The sequence below is a fragment of the Lissotriton helveticus genome, chromosome 7 (genome assembly GCF_964261635.1).
Source record: "Lissotriton helveticus chromosome 7, aLisHel1.1, whole genome shotgun sequence".
In the NCBI taxonomy this organism is placed as follows: domain Eukaryota; kingdom Metazoa; phylum Chordata; class Amphibia; order Caudata; family Salamandridae; genus Lissotriton; species Lissotriton helveticus.
In genome coordinates this window covers 1,771,025,675-1,771,048,968 of record NC_136068.1, presented here as the reverse complement: position 1 = coordinate 1,771,048,968, position 23,294 = coordinate 1,771,025,675, and the positions used below count along the sequence as shown (strand labels likewise).

The 23,294-nt window shown below is 45.3% G+C and overlaps 1 protein-coding gene across 3 annotated transcripts in view; it reads right to left on the bottom strand.

Moving 5' to 3' along the window:
• Positions 1 to 23,294, bottom strand: part of SMG9 (SMG9 nonsense mediated mRNA decay factor) — a 193,101-nt gene that overhangs the window by 153,438 nt on the left and 16,369 nt on the right. Inside the window, exon 2 of one of the 3 annotated variants that reach the window (XM_078655498.1) lies at positions 20,815 to 21,067. The exons of the other annotated variants lie outside the window; for them this stretch is intronic. Within the exon in view, the coding sequence (XP_078511624.1) occupies positions 20,815 to 20,967 (153 nt within the window). The 5' untranslated portion in view covers positions 20,968 to 21,067. The remainder of the gene's footprint in view (positions 1 to 20,814; positions 21,068 to 23,294) is intronic. 3 annotated transcript variants of the gene reach the window in all.

Here is a 23,294-nt window from a genome sequence, read left to right as displayed (position 1 = left end):
CTATTGGCTATGCCAATGCTTGTTTTTACATCTTGAATATGCTCTTTTGCCTTGGCACTGCAGGGTGTGTTCTTCTGCCACTCCCACAAATTCGGTTTCCCTCCCACGCATGTTAGGACTGGATTACATTAACTCAGAAACGTGGTGTCTGAGAATATCCGACGATTTACAACATGTTGCAGGAACAACGGGCTGCTTTTTAATATCCTTTGTTATACTTGGGTGAAACGAAGCTAAATTATTTTGCCTACTTTTCTGCCTATTTAATTTTCAGGTTTCTTTGCAAGAGTTCGATCTCTTCTTTTAGTGTAGCCACTTGGCTCCATCTCCTTAATCCCTACTCCTGTGTTCATCTCCGTTTAGCCTTTCCTGAACCTATACGCCTCCTTTTTCCTCTCTCTTAAAGAAACACCGCACATGTTTTATCCACCCTAAAAACCCTTCTTCATCCCCGATGCCCGAACATTAACGAGACAGTAGCGCCCTCAGGTGCCTTAGCCAAGTGCACCACTTTCATCTTTTGACCAAATGTTATTAATTTTCTTTACATTCAAACAAATGTACGACACCAAGTACATCATGGCGCCCCAATTTCCCCATTTGCTATTTCCACCTCCACCTCACTCCCCCTACTCATTTATCTCCAGGGTCTCTCGTAGTCTCTCTCCCCCCTAAATCTGTCACCTACTTTCCTCCTACATCACGCTCTCCCGTCCTTTCTCTCCCCTCAATCCAGTTTCTCATGTCTCTTCTCCCACCTTTCTTATCCTTTCCTCACCCTCCTATTGTTCCTTCTCGTTTCTCATTTTACAATTAATGAGTCAACTAGTTTGTGCATAGGGTGTAAGATCTGTGCAACGTTTATTAATTTCTCAGAAAGCCATGGTATTTCCATAGCTCGCCATTAGGTTATGTCTCGTAACACCATCAGGTGCATTATTCCCATCAAATCAGACTTAGCGAGAGATCACATCATAAAGTGTATTTAAAAATATGTAGCGTTCTTTCCTGGAAATGGCTCAAACTGAATATGTCCATTCCTGAAATCTGTCTCTTCTGCGCTTTCCAAAACAGGCGAAGTGAAAGGAAACGCATTTACACAAGTATACCATCATTTTTTGCATAGATGGCCAATTTCTATTTTTTTTCACAAATTTCAAGCGAATAGTTATGGGGAATGCAGTTAAACAAAAGAATTAGCCTAAACATTTCTGGATCTTTAAAAACGGCACCCTCCCACCCCCAAAAAAACCTCTGTAATGTCAGTGTTTTGCTCACCAGGCCTCTCTAATCCTTGCGTAAAAACTATTGCATTCTGAGCAGTGCAGTGAGTGTAGTACCTAGTTAAGTGTACGATGTACATTACAAATTTCATAAAGGGACTTTCAGAGCTACAAAAAAATTTCAGTTCACTAAAAACCATAAACTGTACACCTTTCTCACATTCTCCCTCCTGAAATTCGCAGTCTCACCTCCACGGTTGCCTTCAAAATTGAAGTAAAACGATTCCTTATGTACAGGGTCTTACCTTAATTGTGCTTGAAAATACTGGACTTACACCCTCATTCCTTGTACTTACTGTGATGATATGTTTGCACCCCTTGTAATTGTTTCCTGTGTTATGTATTTGTTGCCTGCCTAACCTTGACCAGCCGTAATTGTGAGGCGCTCTGATATCCCTCTGGACCATGCGCGCGCGCGCTATATATAAAACTTTATGAACAAATGAATAAAATAAATATCTTCATCGCGCTACCAAGCACTGCCTCCCATTTCACGATAAACGCTTCTCGGTGGTTGTCATGCACCACAGGGAAACACTTCCCACATAGGAGCAAAACAAACAGCCTACCACACACCCTGCACAGTGTAGAGTACTATCCATGTAGGCAGGCGCTTCAGCACCCCACATACGGTAAGCAAGCGCTATATAAATATTACAATACAATATTTTGCTCCCTTGCCTACTAGCCCCTAACCACTAGCCCCTCCCAGTGAAAAATACATTTATTTTTAAACAGTAATCTCTACACCAAGATACATGAATTTTACCACCATCTTAACTGATTAACGAAATGTCAAGATCCAAAGCAAATCAAGAGTTCTCTACGTTCCAAAAATTGGAGTTCTTGCAAACCCGGAAAAGTGAGTACTCTGGAATTACGGAGAGCTCCATCTTTAAAAAAACAAGCTCCTGCATTGGATAAAAGGCCTCCGATGTTTTCATAGAGGTAGGCCGAGATAATTGGTAACATTATATCATTATTGGATTGAAATAGCAAAAGGCTTTGAAGCACTGTAGGGCAAATCGGTAGCAACTCGTGCGACTTTCCATACCACACATTGCCACTTCACTCGGTGCCACACTACTCAATGCTGCGCCACTCAACACCATTCCACCCAACTCAATGCCACTCCACAACACTCCACTCAGTGCCACTCCGCTACACTCAGTGCCACTCCGCTACACTCAGTGCCACTCCGCTACACTCCGTGGCTCTCTGCTAAATGCTGCTCCACTCATGTGGACTCAGGTCCCTGAATGCACCCTCATCGGCTGAGAAGTAGTAAAAAAACAAACGTGAAGAGTAGGCCTGGAAGCCCCAAACGCCTAGTGTGGCTGGAGCATGCCACCAGGAGCAAAATGCAAGAAACCCCAAACAAATGATCTAGAAAAAAAAAAGGTTTTGTTGAGCCTGCCAGTATGTGTTGAGCAGGCTGCCTGGGGGTCCCAAGGTCACAGAGAAGAGACATTCTATACTGGGTCCAGCAGTTTATTAATTACTTCCCAGTTCCCACAGGGACGGCCAATGCACCAGGGAGGATCAGCCCATCTGAACATGCTGCACTGCACTCCCCTGAATGCCACCTGGGAGGGCCAGTCCCCAGACAGGGAGCCATAAAGAGTGTATTGCTTTGTCCTTCACAAGAATCCTTCAGGGAGTACCTGAGAACCAGGAAATCGTTGGGCGGCGAGGCAAGGGCTAGCCCTGGGAGCCTTGCCTCCATGGCACATGCCCCACGAGGAGCACTGAACTCCGCTGAGTCGTAGTACCACTGTATTTTCTCACAAGAAGGCAGGAGAATAGAAAGCAAAGAGAGAATACCCAGATCTTCTGAAAGTACTGGAAAACGAGGAGCACCAAAAGGCACTTTGGTTTTAGAAAAAAAAAAAAAAAAAAAAAAAAAAAAAAAAAAGAAGAGCAGCACGGTTGCATCAAAGGCCCTGGAAAGTCGTCTATCGAGGGCCGAGAAAACATCCCTTGAGGCCTTGCAACACCTGTAAAAAATGTGCATATGCAGAGCGTTGAGAGGCCGCCTTAAGATGGCTGCTCTAAGTCTCCTGGGTCCTAAAACAAGTAGTCTGGTGAGAGTGTTGCTTGTTTTATTTTTGTTTTCTTAGTTAAAAACACACCTGGAGCTAGGAATTTTGTAATGCTTGAATGACATAAAATAGTCCCGTGCTATGCAAACAAATGATGGACGGAATGCTTAATAATTTATACATTCATCCCCAGTCAGGAGCTCTGGGTTAAATCCATTGTTCTTTTCCTCACCATGACACCCCAGTTTAGACCCAGACATATGCAAATCAGTCTTGACTCTGTGCCTCATAGGAAAAGTCCAGAACAAACCGGGCCGGAAACAAGCATCCTGGGACCAGTTTTTGGGTATTACCCTTCCTCAGCCAGGCTACCTTGAATCCAGTGGCACAGTGAGCAAGGGACTCATGTCTGGGCATACCCATCTAACTTAGGTTGAAAAGTGCTACGCAAACAAATGGACGGAATGCTGAATAAATCATATATTCACCCCAGTCAAGAGATCTGGGTTAAATCCATCATTCTTTTTCTCACCATGCCACCCCAGTTTAGACCCAGCCATATGCAAATCAGTCTTGACCCTGTGCCTCATGGGAACAGTCCAGACCGAACTGACAAGCCAGGTCTTCCCTGGACGGGAAACAAGCATCCTGGGTCCCGTGCTCACTACACCACTGGTTTCAAGCTAGCCTGGCTGATGAAGGGTAATGCCCTGGAACCAGTTTTAGGATGTTTCTTTCCTGTTCAGGGAGGACCTGGCTAGGAAGTTCAAGACTGATTTGGATATGGCTGGGTCCAAACTGGGGTGGTGTGGTGAGCAAAAGAATGATGGATTAAACCCAGATCCTTGTGACTGGGGGTGAATGTTTCAAATGAATCAATTGTTTATTTTGCATAAAAAGTCCCAGCACCAAAATAAAATGTCCCCTATTAGCGAACCAGATCATTTAAAAAGTGGCAAACATTTCAAAACTGGCCTGAGTTCCACTTTTAAAGACACGGTATGGGAGACTGCATGCATTTGTGCTTGCTGCAGGCAAGGATTGGAAAAATATTAGTGAAATCACAGTAAAAAAAGAATAATAATCAGCCCACCAGGCCATAAAACAGGCAACAGATTGCTAAAAAAAAAACTGGCCCACATGCTGATCTGTCAGACCAGCCCATCGGACACTGCCCAATTGCCGTGTAATAGTCAGACACTGCTTGAATATTGAAAACATGTGAGCATCTGGACAGTTTAAATATAATATTTCTTTATACAAAGGACATGCTATACCATCTTTGTTTAGTATATTAGGGCTCGCATGTGAGCAGATCATTAAGGGGTACCAATTGCCTGCACAGGAGGCTCAGGGAACGTTTGGGGGTTGACATTTGGCTTTTCTTTATTGTGCGCACCCTGAAGGTTGTGCGACTACCTTAGAGGGTGTCTTTATAGTTATTTTCATATGCCATTTTGTAAGTAGTTCTTAGTATATGCTTATTTTTTATTTAGTAGTGTGTGTAATGAAGTCGTTTTCTTTTTTTTAATAAAAGAAAAGCACTGACTCGGCAGTGAATTATTATGTGTTGTTTGTGCATCAAAGAGTTTTAGCCTACTTCACTTCCCCTGAGTAAGCCTAAGACTGCTCTGCCTCGCTGCTAAGTAATCAAGTGCTAAACAGTCATTGGCAAAGCTAATAGGCCTCTGCTATATGAGACCATCCGCTTGGCTACTTATTTATTAGTTATGTTATATAGTATGTTATGTAATAACCTGTTATTGTATAGTATGGTTTGGCTTGTTATTGTATGGTATGGTATGAGCCATTATTGTTTAGTATGATATGGTACAGCTTGTCGTATCATATGTTATGATATGTTATGATATGTTATGGTATGGCCCGTCATTGTATAGTCTGCTAATGGTATAGTATATTATGTTATGGCCTCTCCTTGCTTAGTTTGGTGTAGTATGGTATTGTATGCCGATGTATAGTGTGCCGTATTGAATGGTATGGCCTTTCCTTGATTAGTATGGTGTGGTATGGCTTGGTACTGGATAGTATAATATTGTTTGTTATTGTATGGTATGGCATTGCATGGTGTGGTGTGAGATTGTACAGTATGGTATAGTGAATGTATAGTATGGTTAGATGTGGCATGTCAGGGTCCATCATTATATAGTTTAGTATAGTATGGTATGGCCAGTCATTGTATAGTAAGTATAGAATGAGCCTTGAGCTTTCAAACACTAAATAAGTATGCGGCTATAGTGTCAATGCGCCTCGATCCGAGCAAGAGCAGAAGAAGGATACTAATAAAGACATTACTCAGTACCAGGTCCTTGCTCCATCAAAGAGACAACCACACAAAGAGAGAGAAAGAATCGGGCAGGCACTGGGCAATGCAAAGATCTCACAGGCGACAGTGCATTCACCGTCTCAGGTGAGACCTAAAAATGTGTACTTGATTCTCAGTTTGGAGGGTTCATAGTATGGAGTACCCAGATCTTCACCGACTAAAGATCTCAGTTATTACAATTGGAGTCCAGTATCCCACCTGATTGTCCTGGGACCCTCATACTAAGATTTCTCAAAAGATGAATTTGGTCTAACTCAATGGGAGAGATTTTAAAATCCATCTGAAAGGGGTCTGGAATCTCAGAAGTAGACTACAATTTGAATTCTAACCTGTAACGGACTCCACAGGTCAACAAGGTGGCAAGCTTATGAGAGAGGACCAAGGACATTCCCCTATTGCATGCTGTCAACATCAAAGCACTGTGTTTTGAGTACATCACAATAGTTAATGGTCACACTACAGGGAATACAAAATGGCACTGCCCAGATCACATTTAAAGTGTGTCTCGAGAAAGTTACTCCCCACGAGATTTATGGTTTTCACAGTATACTAGATGAAGTAGTTATTTGTGGTGCACAAAAAGTGCTATCACGCTGGCTGTTTTTCACCTCCGGCAAGCTGAGTAACTATGTGCTTCTAAGACCGGCAGGAGCATCATCTCTTCCAGGTCTCAGAATGATGTGAAGTAGGGAAGGGAGGCGGGGCATTTTCAGCAGTGACCCCCTTCTGCCCGGAATTTCCTTCTTTCTGTCACCATTAAACTGGACAACTTAACAGTGATCGGTTCCGGCAATAACATAAACAAGACATGGAACTGTAGGATCTTAGTCATTCAAAGGTTAGGAATCATGTGGCATTCAGGAAGTAATTGCTTTGACAGTCGTGAGACCACTACCATGCAGAGGTTTTGGTTTTGCCTACAGTCAGCATTATCTGTCCGTTTTTGAAGACCTACTGTTGCTAACAGATTAGAACACCTAGGGTAGGACGCTTGCCCTGGATTGGATGGCGTTCTTGTCTTTCACATTTCCAGGCTTATTGTTCAATGGATTTTTTTCCTATTCTTAATTTGTGCGGCGTCTGCAACATTCCTTCAGCACTATGTTGTGATTGGATGATTTGTGCCATTTACACGACATAAATTCAGGGACTACATTTCTTTTCGGACTCCACTGGACTACAAGATTTAGTGCCTCTCTTGCGTGCCGATTCCTTGTTCATCCCCTTTACTGATTCTGGCAATATAGCGATGGGGTATCAATGGCCTGATCAAGGGTCAAAATCTGTTTCAAAGCCACCACAGCTGTGCAGTTAACCAGATATGAAAGCGTGTCCCATGTGTGGAACAAAAGCAATCTGTGCATTCTGTCCACTGTGGAAATCACTCATGCCACTCACCAACTGCTGGTAAAGTAATTACGGCAGTGAACTTTGGTTGCATGTGAGGACTGGACAGGTGGATCCACAGGTTTATTTCCAGGAGACCACAGGTCTTGGTCAGCTCTTCGAAGGTCTGGTTGTAACACTCTTTGTGTGTTACTGTACCACACTATTGCGTTACATCCCTCGGAGGGTCTCAGTGTAGTTCAACAGGAGTCATGCTGTCACACTATCTGAATCTTGCTGCAGTGGTTAGGGTTTTGTGGCATGAAGCTGTAATGGACAGGTCCATTGCAGATCTGGGGCACCAAAATGCAATTCAAGTAGCAGACACGAAAGAGAGTAAAGTAGCAAATATCAGATATGTGGCTTATAGCAAAAGTTCTACAGGTCAATTCAAGATTTAACTTTTAGGGCATCAAACAGATTAGCTTGTTACTATGGTGGTGTGAGGGTTTAGTTAACCCCTTCCACGCTCATGACGAGCTCAGCTCGTCATGAGTTACGCCTGTCGTACGCTCATGACGAGCTGAGCTCGTCATGAACCGCGGCTTTTCGCAAAAGTCAGCGCACAGCGGGAAAACCCGCAGCGCGCATGGGGTTAATAATGGGTACCTGAAACTACAAAAGAAAACACACGAAGACAAATTAAGTCAGTCCTACCGAGTTAGCTTGAGAGGCCAGTTACCACATAATAAGTAAGGCAATCGAAAGGAGTCATGTATCACTTTGATAGAAGTACATCACTCCGGAGTGCAGACTTCAAATGGCTCATTAATATGGAGTTCCAACCCCACTCATTCCAGGGCACACATTTTCACCACCCGAAGTCTCTGATTTTCTCGGAACAACAGGAGGGCTCCTTATTCTGCAGGTCCTGCAAAAATTAATCTCATAGGCCTTCCTAAAGAAGATCTTCCTAAATGCAAGATATCTGTGTATGCTACAGCAACACACGGAACAACAAATACAATTCCCTACCAGTAATGGAAGACTTGCCAGTGAGTAAGTTTTAAGCTTATCTAAAAGTAGTGCACACATGGAATAAAGTTAAATCACTTTCTATACTTGCTAAAATGAAATACGAGCCTACCTCAATCGCGATTGGAATTCAAAACACACATGCAGATACAGGAACCAGCTGTGGTCTAGATCACTATTTTTTAAATTTGTAATTCTTATCAAATTTTGTTAACAAAAAGATCAAAGAAGAGCTTCCAGGTTGGCAAAGTAAGATATGACCTCTGAGTGCACAAGATAAATACCTACTGAGCTGCAATTTGCATTTAAGCTTCTGGAGTTTGAAAATCAGAGCATGATTCCCATTTTGATGGTCAGGTTAAATCCCTGTAATCAAAAATCTCAATCTGGGGGTCGTGGCTTGGAGCCGAGAGGAATGGTCGAGCTCTAAAGCGGCTCCTCAGCCCTCGCTGCTGTTTCGAGCATTGATCCTGTGCCTGTGCCCCTGTTTTGCCCTGGACTTGGGCGTATTGCTCTGTTGACCACCTGGGCTCCCCCATCCTATCCCCGCTGGCCTCCAGACTCTCGGACGCCGGTGCTTGCTTCTGAAGCCCGGCTCTCATTCGGCCCAAAATGGCGGCCGCAACCAAGGACCGTTATGCGGCAGACTCCGGAGCCGCTACAAGAGTCTAGCTGCCACCGATCCATCTGCCCGGCCCATTCGGGGCTTAGGGGGGCGATCGTCCGTCACTCCAGCCTGGTCTCCGCCTGACTGGCCCCACGTGCGGCGAATAAATTGACCGGATCCGGGCCCTCCCTGACGCCCGCGGCCATTTCCACGCGAGTCCCTGGCTCTGGGCCTACTGCCGGGGACCGCCAACAGGCTACTCGAGACACCTGATCCTGCCTGCAAGGGCAGGGCCCTACTGACCTTGTGTGCCGCCCAGCTACTTTGCCTCTCGCCGCCTGGACGTGCTGCTGCTGCCACAGGGGAGATTTGCATGCCTAACTTGGGCCGCACTGCGTGCATTGACCCGAGGAGAGCTGGGCCCTGATTCGGAGTTGCAGAGGGCGGCGCTCACCCTTCCTCCTCCACAGCCTGGAGTGAGATATCTGTGCCCGCCCCAGCTTCTGGAGCCTGTTTGAGCTCGAGTGGCTCTCACTGCTGGGTTTCCTGCCCTCCCTGAGTCGGGGGTGCCGACTGGACGCTGTAACCCGGCGCCGGCTGATTGCTGCTTTGGGCCTGGCTTTGGAATCCATAAGGGGCTTATCTTGCCTTCACACAGACCAACGTTTCGGCTAGACTGCCCCCCCTGCGGATCCTGGGCGCTTTACGGGGCGGGTTGGCCCCTGGATGCCCCCCCTCATTCCTCCTAGTCGGACAGGTAAGTCTCCCCCCGATGTGCTGAGAGCCGGGGAGTGTGGTCCACCCGCTACATAATCGTGAGTAGAGCTCCTGTTCCCCCCCCCTACACGAGACTGTCGCTTTGCTTCGCCTCTCCCGGCCCCACAGGGTCCCTAGACTTTCTAGAGTTACTATGCCAACCGGTGTGGGACTACTCGCATTTCCGAGGCTACCGGGGTCCCCACCCTGAATGCGCGCTCTTCGGCCCTGCGCCATTAGGACATATCGTACGAACTGGACTCCATGATGGCCTCTAGTAAGGGAAGTAAGCCATCCAGCCAGCGACAGATTAACAAACTATCGTGGGGCTCTAAAGGAGAGCCTAAAGATGCTGGTCCCGATTCCGTATCTACAACTGCGACTCCTCCTCCTGCAACGAGGCCCCCCCACTCTGGAGGACGTGATGGAGGCTATCGCTGGGGTCGGTTCCTCGTTGGAGACCCGTTTCGACTCTGTTAACATTGAAGTGACACTGCTACGTGCGGACCTTCGCAAAATGGACACTAAAGTGAAAGACACAGAACTCAAAACTACGGCGCTTATTGATGATACCTCCACCCTCCAGCAACAAGTGGCTCAACTCCAAAAACAGCAGTTGCAAATGGGGGTGCTCCTTGATGACTATGAAGGGCGAGCGAGACGCAACAACCTCCGCATCCTAGGAGTCCCGGAGCATTTGGCGGAGCCGGCTACTGCTCTCTTTGTGGAGAAATTAATACTACAACATCTCCAACCAAAGCAGCTCTCCAACTATTTCTCCATTGAGCGGGCACATAGAGTCCCCGGGGGCAGGCTGAAGCCGGTCGCTCCCCCCGCCCTATCATTGCCCGTGTATTAAACTTCCGTGACCGGGATGTCATCCTTCAGACGGCGCGCGCGGGACCGCCACTGCGACTAGACAATGCCCAGATCACAATCTTCCCTGACTACACGAAAATTCAGGCTCGTCGGCGCAGTTTTCTTGAAGTAAAGAAGGCACTCCGAGCTCAATCCATCAAATATTCCATGCTGTTTCCCGCTAAACTGCGCGTTGAATCGGATGGCAAGACTTTGTTCTTTGAGTACCCTGCTGAGGTATGGGACTGGCTTGAGGGGTGGCGTCAGCCTTCTACCACTCAAAATCGTCGCAGACGATCGGCAGACCACTCCGGCCCAGAAATACTACCAGAAAGCCAGGATTTATTCACGGAAACTGCCCACGGTGACCAATGATGCTTTCGATCGTCTGGACTCACTCCATGGGTCAGCCCGAGAGAAACGTTTTGTACTTCATGACCAGCCACATCACTTAGAGTGATCATACCTCAGACCTTCTTGGCCTCGATGCTGGGATCCACTCAGTTCTTGTTTCACTGTGGTGCTGTTGGAACAGTCATGGCTGTCATTGTTTACTTCAGTTGAATTGGACTCCTCTTTGGGCGCTCTCTAGGCGTGACCCCTTTGACTGCTCGCTCCATCTCAGCTGTCAATCCAAGTCGCTGTCCTGGGACCAGCCTGATGGGACTGAGACTTCCTACTCCGGATCGGACTGAGTTCACTGGCTAGTGCCCACTCCTGATCTACTCATATCCTTTTTGCTGGTCCAGATACTATGGAACATCCTACTTGTTTCACTGTTTCCTATACGATTTGAATGATGTACTTTGTTCTAAAGATGCACTAGGCTAGACAATCCTTTTCTCTTACAGCAAGGGCTCCCTTGGCTCTCCACGCACCCCATCGATGTTTTGGAGGGCGACAGGCACTCTGCCTAGTTGGGGAGTGGATAGTTTCAAGTCCGCGGGCAGGGACGGGGGGGGGGGGGGGTCGGGCTAGGTGGGAAGGGGGTTCTAGAGAGTTCCGTTCTGATTTCTGTCCATCTCCAAGAGACGCACCTGATGTGTAACACATGCCGAGCACTCCATCGAGGGGGGTGCAAATTACTGATACATGCGGGGTTCACCTCGGGCTCCCGGGGCACCGGTATCCTCGTCAGGAAAAGTCTTTCACTTACATGTACTAAAACGTGGGCTGACCCTCTGGGCCGCTTTGTGGTGGCCGAGACCACATGGGAGGGGCGGCACCTAAACATTATCTCAGCCTACATCCCGCCAGCACTGAGCAAAGACGCCCTGACGACTCTAGAACGACTGTTGTTAGACCTCCCCAGGGTACACTGGTTATAGGTGGGGACTTTAACATGACGATGGATGACGCTATAGATAGACACCCCCAACGTGGCTCCCATATACAGTGTTCGGACCTCCTGGAATTTACACGGGCGATGGGTTTAGAAGACCTCTGGCGAGCGTCACACCCCGATACCCCATATTTTACACATTATTCCAACGCCCATAACAGTATGTCCCGTATAGATTATATCCTTTGCCATATGGCAGACGTTGGCTTCTTTCGCAATCCAAAGGGGCTCCCCGAGGTATCTCGGATCACTCTCCCCTTGCTGTCGAACTCACCTACCACCGACAGGTGACTAGGGGTCCCATAGCTATCAACCCTTGGCTCCTGAAAAATTCCTGACAGCCTGCTCGAACATACTGAATATTATTTTGCCGAGAACCTTGGTTCACTCCAATTGGCCGTTACAATCTGGGAAGCATATAAAGCGGTCATTAAGGGGAGGGCGATCGCTCTCAAAGTCGGATATCAACACAAGCAGGACGAAGTGTTGCTTCAAACCGAGTCAGAGTTGCTCAACTTAGAATCTGACCTTAACACTACCCCATCCGTTGAATCCGCTGCCCGTCTCCAACTGAAACAAATGGAATACAGAATGCTGGCCTTAGAAAAGGCTCAGGCGAAACTGTTGCAAACTCGCCACCGAGTCTATGAGCAAGGGGACAGAGCAGGTAAAATGCTCGCTTGGTTGGAACGCTCGAACAGGGATCTAGATGGGTGCCGCTACTGATTCGACCCGATGCCAAGCGTATCACAGACCCGCAGGACATAGCCGAGGCATTTGCAGACCACCTAGAAGAGGTCTACTCCGCGAAAGCATACTACTCTGTGGACGAATCCCGCCTCCTTCTAGAGGAGATGCGATTACCCACTATCTCCGATTCGGATAGGGAAGCATCGGATGCGGCCCTCACAACTGAGGCGCTGACGAGCGCCCTTTTTGCTATCAACTCGCGCAAGGCTATGGGGCCTAATGGTATCCCCATCGAATTCCTCAAGGGGATGGCCCAAGAAGTGATCCCTCACCTAAAAGCTATGTTTGAGGAGAGTCTTGAACGTGGCAGTCTGCCACTGGACCAGCATCTAGCTTCCATAGCAGTCATCAATAAGCCACCCAATGACTGCGGCTCTTGTAGGCCGATTTCGCTCATTAACGCGGAGGTTAAGATTCTGGCCAAACTTCTGGCCACTAGACTCCTTACAGTCCTCCCCTCCCTTGTGCATGACGATCTGTCAGGATTCCTTCCGGGCCGGAACACAGCTTTAAACCTTCATTGACTCCATTACGTACTGGGCAGGCAACCCTATATACAAGAGGATGCCGCAATTCTGTCCCTAGATGCCACTCTAGCGTTCGACTCCATAGAATGGTCCTACCTTTTTGAGGTCCTGAAGCGTTTTGGCTTTGGCCCTATTTTTATCCAGTGGGTCCGATTGCTATACACCGACTTGTTAGGCCAGGTACGAGTTAACGCTCATACATCCAGACAATTCCAACTGCATAGGGGAACCAGGCAGGGATGTCCCCTCTCCCACCTCTTATTTGTGCTTACATTGGAACCTCTAGCCCACAGCTTTCCAAACTGTGTGGCGCGACACATTACTGTGTCGCGCCCCAGCCGTAGGTGTGTCGCGGGATGAGATGACTTCTGCCGGGAATCGGCAGAGTCGAGCTGCAGGGGCTCTTAGAAGGGGTGAAAAAACAACAAAGCCCCATTAACATGCACAAGGTCTTTAATGACCTGTGAAGTGCTCGGGTGCGGCTGTGAGCGGGCCCCGGATGCTACACACGAGGGGGGGGGGGGGGGGAATTGAGTGGGGGCTGAAGCCCTTTGATGTTAATGGGGGGGGGGAGGGCATTGCATCATCTGCATTATTTGTCGATCCTGCATATCTTCGTATAAAAAAGCCAGTAACATTTAGGCCCTAGATGTTACTGGCTTTTTAATACGAAGATATGCTTACGTTAAAAAAGTATTGAAATAAGGGAAGGAGTGCATTCTCTTCTTTGAAAATGTTCTGGTTGGAAAATATCGCCTCAACGAGATTTGCACCCCACTTGACGAAAAAAGACATTTGAAATCAGATAACAAATGTGAAAGTTAGCATTTATCACAGCGGAGACAGTGAAAATATGAAGTGGAACTCATGGCAGTAAATGATCTATGGGACAGATGTACTATGAGCTTGCTATTACTGTACACGTTATTTTACACGTAATAGGCAATGGATTCTAGGCAATATAATGAAGTTTGTTTTTAATTTTGGTATTTATCAAATTGAGCACGAATGCACGTTCTTGGGTTCTGACACTGCAGAGGGGAAACTGTTATGGTTTGCACGAAAAATGACTTTGGTGTAATTAGTTTAGTGAGAGAGGGAGTTTGATTTGATTTGTTATGGAGAGCAATGTGGGTAGTAGAGAGGTTGTGAGAGGGGCACTATGGGATATAGAGTATTGAGTTGGAAATCTGCTCGTAATCGGGCGTGGTTAAGGGAGAGACAGGCATGTGCTGTTAATTAAGAATACGCAGGAAGATTAGTTTAAAGATATGAGGGTGAGAATAGTTGTTTTCACTTACTGCCGAGAGCAGCAAGGCAGCAGCACACATGGAGAGCGGCACGAGAAGGTTAGTTTGGAAGAGGTTTGTTTAAGACTCACAATGAGGGAGAAGGAAGGGTGGGGGTACAGAGAAGAAGGAAGGATTATGATAAGAGGTTACGTTTTTTTGATAAAATGGGAGTTATCACGAATTAAGGCATTGGGAATATGTTTTTTATGGTAACAGGGTTGGACCAAGGTGGTTTAAGCTATTAGCAGTAGAAATAATTCGGTGGTGAAAGAGGAACCGCAAGTTATATAACGGGGGTGTAGGTTATGGTGATCACATAGCTCTGGCTCTTACATACTGTTTACTGTTTCATGATGAATGAGTCAATAAAGATGTTCATTTTATTGGTTGTAGAAACCCCTGACGAAGAGCCTAAGGAGGCTCGAAATGCATTGGGTACTTGAAAGTTATGCCTATGTCATATTACGATGAATCTGCTCGTACCGTTGTAAAAAGTCTGGATTGACATGCATCTGGTATTAGAAGTTTTTAAATAAAGATTGCAGATTTTATCAGACTGTCTCCGGTGTGATGAAAAGACACACAAGTAAATTGCAGGAACAAGGAATGGAATACGTATTGATTACAATGGTTAAATAATGGAGGACTTGGATTAAAATGAACATAATGGAAGGGAGCAGTTCCCATTTTTTGCAGTACGACTGCGTGGGGCACGAAAAGAGTGCCCCTTGTTGAATTCTTCTACGTTATGTATGGTGCATTTTCTTCTGTCTTTTGGTCCCCCGTTGTTTTTATTTTACACCATCACTGCTCAGGTCAATATTTGTGGTATTCTCTTTGCCGAGTAGAAGGTGAACTTAGGCCAAGTCAGAAATTACTGAAAATGAGGAACTAATTCTATTTTTAAGAGTACTCGTTTTATTAAAGAAAAACATTTCTAGTCACGTGCTTTCCCCACTTTCTTTAACAGATTGTAGACATTAATTTCTATAAAAATGAATGGTGTTGCTGCATTTTTGGGTCCCTTTATTTCCTCAGTTTTGTTCTACCTATAAATAGTAGTTGCGTTCCTGCATATGGGACTTTGGCATCTTCTGTAGGTGTGTTCTGTGCATCTGAATACATCACGCTTCATCTCCTTCCTCCGCATCACTGTCACTTAACTCTCTTCTTGTGAAAGTACTTCCTTTTGTCGCCTCCACCATCACCTCTCCCACGTACACAAACACACAATACTTTTTCTATTCGTTGAGCGCTGTCAATGTTTTGAGAGCTGTGTACAGGGCCAGAATGGGAGCCAAAGGCAATTTTCTCAGACCGGTCCTGGGGAAGTGAGGGTGGCGGGGTGTTGGGGTTGGCTGGCTGCCTGGCCTCTGGGGCAGCACTGCCTGCCCTGGCAGGCTGGAATCGCTTGTATGCTGCTTTTGTAACCTGGGGGGCAATATTGCAGCATAGCTGCAAACCCGCCCCCAGTAAAAATCGGCCCCGGTGTGTGTGTGTGTGTGTGTGTGTGTGTGGGGGGGGGGGGGGGGTGGAGTTGTGTGTGGGGGGGTTGTGAGTGTGTGGGGTGTATGTGGGGTGTGTGTGTGGGGGGGGTGGGGTGTGTGTGGGGTGTGTGTGGGGTTATGTGTGTGTGGGTGTGTGTTTGTGGTGTGGGGTGTGTGTGGGGTGTGTGGGGGGGGCGGGGGTGTGTGTGGGGTGGTGTGTGTGTGTGGGGTGGTGTGTCTGTGGGGTGGTGTGTCTGTGTGGGCTATTCCTCTTTCCCCTAAGGAAGCGCTTCTTAATATATGGGGTGCTACAGACCTCAATGAGATGGAGCTTCAGTTTGTGGCCTTGGGTTTCCTGTTGGTGAAACGTGCAGTGGCAATGTACTAGGGTGCCCCCCCCAGAGGCCTCTCCTGGTGGGTTGGGTGGCGGAAATGGACTGATGTATGCTCGTAGAAAAATCTGTATTTAACGTCAGAGGATGCCCCAAGAAGTGGGATAAAAAATGGGGACCCTGGAATGTCTATAGAGGCGAGATCTGTGCCTCCCCCTCGGTGGAAATGGCAATGGATAGGGCTGGATCGAGACGATGTAATGATCTTTAAAGTGATTTTTCTGTATATGCCGGATTTATTGATTATTGATTCTGTATTTTATTGCCTAATTGCTGGATGATGACTGATTTGTTTGTTTCTTCAATAAAATATTAAAACAAAAAAATATATATCAATCTGGAATTAACAAGAGTACTAAACAAAAGGACACAAGTTCACCAACAAGCACTTGACTCTTGTCATTAAGGCTTGGGTAGACAAAGCTTAGACCAGTAAGAGGAATTGGTCTTAGCAGGGATGATTGATCTGAGGAGATATATATGAGTTGGCAAGCAACAAAAGTGTTAAGGCATTGATGTACAATGCCTCGATCATCTACCCCTAAAAACGAGCCAAAGAGTTGTACAAGCTAATGCAACTGAAGAATACAGAATCTGAAGTATATGAAAAGAGAGGTAAGATGATATATTCTGTGGTACGGAGATGTTGAAATATATCCCTGAAAGAAATGGAGTCCAGTGAAAAGGAGAAAAGTGCCTGGAAAGGATTAATAACCATTATAGATTTTGTCCCAGATGATCTACCCCATCCTTCCTTATAGACTCACCTACCAGCCACCCAAGAGTGATTCAACTGGATTTTGAAAAGCCGAAGACACAGATTGGGAAATGTCAGGATGTGGCATTCCATAACTTGGGAAACTTACTAAACTCTGAGGCAAATCTAAAGCTAATGATAAGGCTGACTAAACAATGCACAAATTAAGTAATGTTTACTAGCCCAGGCCAGTGTGTGGTTTGTGATACGAGTGGTTGCACATAGATGGTTGAGCTAGTCAGTTCTGGTGTACGTCACACCATCTGGTTTCGTTAAGTAAAAAGGCTTCTCTAACCAGACACTCACTCCACCCGTCACAGTTTTATAAATACTTACAACTCCTCCACGCACTCAACAGTCACATAGTAACTGCCACGTCGCTTTCAGAGCACAGCCCCTCAGAAGCACAAATCACAATGGGAGACCTGGGGAGGAAGGGGTGTCATGCATTTATCGTTCCTTAACTAACAACGGGCCAACCTCCCTCGACTCACTAAGGAATCGATGGGAGGCCTGGCTGGATGTTCTGGAAGAAGACAACTGTTAGATGCCTTGATAGCTCCCAAAACCATCACGGGCTCAGCCACACTCCGCCTGGTCCAGCTATACTACTTACACACATCCTATCACACCCCTGACCGCCTCCAAAGAGCAGGCCTAACACCAGACCCATCCTGTACACGCTGTGGGGTAGAACCAGTGGATCTTTACCATATTGTGTGGTCTTGCCCCCTCACAGCCTCCTATTGGGAACAACTGGAAGCGGAACTCATGGAGGTGGGGGGGTGGGGAACCTCACAACCCCGATGGGCTGAACGGGTCTAGAGCAGACAAGTCATTCTTGGGCACCGCCCTTGTGTTGGCCAAACGAGACATAACAGCAGCTCGTTCTGCCAAGCATAGCCAAATGGTGCAAAGGAGTAGACTGGTGCGCAACGCAGGAACAGCCACTGTACGAGGCCAGGGGATGCCCAGCCAAACATCGTAAAATTTGGGGCAAATGGTTGGGAAAGGTTGGATAATCCGATTCCTCGTCTCTTGTTGGTCTACTCTAAACTCATGTACAGTTCTGTTGAAGGAGATGTGGCAATGTAGATCATCACAATATTGTTTTACTCGCCTGTCACGACATTGCTGAAATGTGCTATGCTGTTCATGTTCTTTTACTACTCAAAATCAATAAAATCGATTAGCAAAAAAAATAAAAGGCCTCTCTAAATAACCACTGTGTTTTAATTCAGCGTGGCAAAGTTGGCCAGAGAACATAGAATTATCTGAAGCAGGCCACTAAGTTAATGCCGCTAAAATTATGGTTTGCTTTTGTTTCCCCCGCTCTCTGTAGTGTATGCAGTGATTGCAAGATGAGGTAGGCTAAGAATAGTGGAGAAGTCCACTATCCCATGCAATGTACCAGCAATTATGGAAAACACTGCACATACAACCCACATTAATATATAACACCGCCTTTGCAACTAAATCACCCACTGCAATATACATTTTCCAGAGAGTTCTGGGAATGGAAGCTGGTTATTTCTTTCTATTATATACTCCTTAAAGAGGATGTCGGACTGCTGGTACACAACGCTACGGTACAGACAGTGATACCCTCATCTATGGTGAGTGCAAAAGCGATGGCCCCTCACTGATACACAAAGAAGGGATTTCCTACAACCCATCTGGGCAGTTCCCCAACATGGGAATCGGCAGAATGCTTCCCACAGTGTTTGATCCACAGCACTCTCTATGTCACAAGTACACAGGGTGTAGGAAGTGTCATTAAGCATGCATATAAGCATCTTGTGACACGGTTTCTCGCAATTTTGCAGGTTACATAGTGGGCAAGAGGACAGCTGGCAGAGATTACCAAGCTACGAACATCAAGCTATATGTGGAAATTGTATACTTTCTGCAAAGAAACAACTTTGACCCAGTATAGACCAACACAATAAATCTGTAAGGTCAAGTTATGTATGAACCAACTCTAATCTATAAGGTTCGGTCTATTTAAAGGTGGTGTGTTCCATTCCTGCCCAACTCAGTTCCTCTCATCTCTTGTACATCTTCACTTCATGCCTGTATGTTACTGCTCATATCTTTCTGCCACCACCATCATCAACTTGATGTTAACATTTAAAAAGTGAGGCGCGTAACTAGAGTTACACACACTTAAATTCGGACAGGAACATGATTCCAATAAAATAGGCAATAATTTCTCTCTGGGTTCCGAATTACCTTTGTTACGCATAAAGTCTAAAAGTTGTGATTCGGCTTTAAAGCATATTAACAATGGCTGTTTGGGGAAATGTTAGACAACAGTGGGTTATACAAAGTAAAGTATATTTCAGAACTTATATTTTCTGGCCGTCTTCTACAGCAACAAACGATGACCATCTGTCACTACACTCAGCCTTGTATTTTTCATAGAAATGGTTCCTAGGTCGGGGAATGGGACAAAAAGGCCAGTGAAGACAGGTGGGACAACAAGATGGTCTTCAAGAATGCAGTGTTGGCTTAAAGCATTGTTCAAGCAGTGCTGAACAAAGATACTTTAATTTTTGGGAAAGAGGCAGACAAAGGGAAGAAGCAGGCATGGAAGAAGAGTGGTAAGTGAACATCAAGAACGGGTAATGAAATAAGAATGGGGAAAGAATTTAGGAGAAGCATGCTATGAGAGTTAGTTTACTTGCAGATGGAATAGGAATATGAAGGCAATCAGTAGTTTTCAAACATCACGATTTTATGAGATCGCTAATGGATGGCTGCATAAATCCTGAGCTCGTTAAGGTCGCTGCAGTAATCTAACCGACAAGATGACTGTTCATAATACAAAATCATGAACATCTATAGGTCCAACAAATACCAATAGCCTTCTACTTGCCCAGACTAAGAAGGAGTATGGAACAGTCGAGCCCCAAGCATACACAGGAGATGTCAATCAACACTTAATATTAAGTGGAATGAATACCCCCACCTTTATTTGCCATGCATATTAACGTTTACTTGGCTCCCTGCTACAAAAGATGGAGTACAAAATCCAGCAATTATAACAAAAGGCAGACTATCTGAGCAAAAAACAGCCGAATATGAAAACATTGGATGTTCTGTGGCATGGTATTACATGCATTTTGAATAAGATCACTCTTTTTGTGGCATATTAGGATTAGAACACATTCCCAGGTGTCTCAACACATCAGACTCAATTCGAAGTTTCCAACTGGAAGTGTTACCTCCACAAAAACTATCCAAAGTAGTTCTATCAAGATGCTGAGTCTTAAGGTTCTAAAAGACGTGAAAAGTGACAGCATGAAGTTAACAATGACGTACGAGGGGAACAATAGAAAGAATGGTAGCATCCTGTTGTGCACAACAAGCAGATTTTTGTTGGCCATCACAAAATTTTCCTAAATATTAGGGTGGATCTACAACATACTTGCAGTAATGGTTCTCCAAGACAGTCGAGGGCAAAAACGCTACTTGGTAAAACACAACAGCAGTTGTGGTCAAACTTTCAATGTGTCTTATATTCCAATATGCAAATAGGTTTACAGAAAATATATAAAAAGTGTGAAATGCAGTGCTGCAGGCATCGTCAGAGGCTTGTTAGCTGTGGTATGTCATTGCCTAACTGCTGACTAACAGAAAACCAGACATCTGAGCCAAGAAGCTTAGCATTGGTACAGATACAGGAGGTGCTTCAAGTTAGCAATTTCCAAGTGTTGCAATGGATATAACTGGCGATTCAATTCTCACTATACAGATTTCAAACAAAATTCCTATTGCAAGTCTTTGTGGCAGAAAAAATATTCATGGCAAAGCCAGGTGGAAACCTCATTTCAAAAACGTAAAAGTTGAAGTAGGGTTGGGTGGGAAGATGGATTCTAATCTCCGTTATCATTTTGCCCTTGTGCATGGCCAAGTAAACGTCAAAACACTTGAGAAAAAAGTTTGAGAGCTTAGTCTATTTCCCATTACGGACAAATGTCCCCTTCCATACCCCCAGGAGAACGTGCACTTACCCTTCCATAGGGATCCCTATCTCGGGGAATGTAATCTCTTTCCCTCCCATACCCCGACAGGTTCAGGTTCCCAACGAGTCCTGGCTCCATCCTCCGTCTCCTCCTCCGGCCGGGGCCGTACATTCCGGGTTGGCTGTGGCCTGACTCAGACATTGACGTTGTAGAGGGAGGGACAGCGTTACAGTGGACCCAACGAAGACGATGTCCAAATGGCAATGCTTTAAACTGGGAAGATGGGACGTGTCCTTTCTTGCTAGAAGGGGATGATGACAGGAGGGGAAAAACTATTATTGCAAGGGATTTACAACTATTTGTTGGGGTGGGGAGGAAGGGTTGAAGACATGGAAAGAAAAAACAAACGTCTGTGACTGCAAACAGACCCAAAATTGACGTACTGAACTGCCTTAAAATTAATTCATTTTAGTATTCCTCTTTACAGGTCTTAAAGGGCAAGTATAAACAACTGACAATATGCAAAGTGCTCCAGTTTTTCGTTCCTTTTTTGATGTCATTTTTAATCTGAGAAAAAACTATCACCCACAAAGTATACAGCTTTTTTCTTTTTTTTTTTTTAAATCAACACTTATATTATCCAAATAGACAATAAGAGAGCTATGACTTCCCTAAAGGGTTGCGAGAGCATTCGTTGCCAGCCTGATGTCACAAGTTGAGGCTAGATACATTGACAAGTGTCACAGTCCCACACAGACTTCTTGGTGAGGTCTTCCATAGGACAGTCTACCATGGGAACAAATCGAAAACATTGTTCTCTCAATTGGAGCATATTTTTTCTCACGCAGAGCCCTCTCTCACTTTTAGCCTGGACATGCAGGTGCCACAATGGCTGCCTAAAGAGCATGCAGGACTAACAAAAAGTGTATATGTTAGTTATCACAGTGGGTGTGTTAAGTTGAATGGTTTTAAAAGTCAGAATGCTACTCCTGCAGATCTACTCCTAAGCTTGAAATACTATTTCCGACTTTTCAATAGCAGCCATCAAATTCCAAAAGCATTCAAATTTGCAAAGTGTATTCATAAAGACTTTCAACTCTGTACATGATGCAGGTATGTATGTCTGCGCATTGAAATGTGAGTGCATCTCGAAGTGAGAAACTACTGGTAAGGTGTATGCAAATACACACAAAACTTACAAATTTGCCTGTACTCACCTACTTCTGAAGAATGGCTCACCCAAACTGTCCGTATCCCATCCTAAACCATCATCTACGACATTTTAAAAACGCAAGTTAGATGATTCTCCACCATTGAAAGTGCACTTTAAGACTGTAAATTTCAATTGGTCCCGATTCTGCGACTCATCATGTGGAAAGTATGATTTTCTGCACTTTTATAACAGGGCATTATGGAAAGGCACGCTTCAGTTCGCTGACAGTTTGTATGGCCTCACCTACCAATGGTCGGCCGTAAAATGGCACTGGTGGCACAAAAACATGCATACTAATGGTTTTATGCATTGCACAGCAGCTCCCTATGAGGAATGCTTAGGAGTGATGCCGAGTCCAGATCCTGTCAGCTTTCAACCAGGGGTATCTGTTCCTATTGTCCTCTACCTACAGGAGAGCGTCTAACAACAATCTGGCACCCTTCTCAGGATATCCAGAATGAGAAGAATGCTGGAAAGTACTGTGAAAGATTACTTAACTAAGCATCACTGTTGCTGTATGTTCTGAATTACCTGAAAGCTAACGCTCAAATACACAGCAGATTGTCGCTTGTTAATGACAAATGTAGAGTAGCGTTTATTGACGCTGCCAACGTATGATTATTTTATAAATGATTACTGTAAATCTGATGTTTCGCCTTTGGCCTGAGTTTCTTGACCCCTTTTCAGTTCTTAGAGCCTTCTGAGAATGACCACAACAACGCTGAGCATGTAATCGGAAAGTTCAACTTGACAGTTTAACAGTCTAACTATCCGCTCGGATACAGCGCCATGTTCCAGATGTAGTTGGCATGTTACCATATATGGACAAAGGGCAATGTTTTGTGCAATCGCGGCGATGGTGGGTGGGGGGAAGGCAGGGTATGATGGACAAAATGCTGTGACATGTTTGTTCTGTTTCTATGATTTGAAAATGCAAATAATAAAAAAACAATCTAACTATCCAACAGTACCAGCTTGTATTTTTGCTATCAGTGTGTTAGGTGAAGTATCAGCAATGACATCAGTCCGATACTGTGTTTCTGGAGCAAGTACACAATATGACACCAGGTCACTTGAATAAAATTAGTTCCTCAGGCTTGGCTTATAGAGTTATGATCAGGGTAGAAAACGACTCCAGGAAATGGACACAAGTGACCCACCTCCCTTCAGCAGCCAGGCGTCTAACTCTTACATTTTAAAACATTTTAAAATAAATACAAAAATTCCCCTTTTACCGAAAACAAATTAGTGTAATTCAATCACAAAGGGGAAGAAAAAGAAAGTAAGAAAAAAGTTCTCACCTATTTGCTCAGAA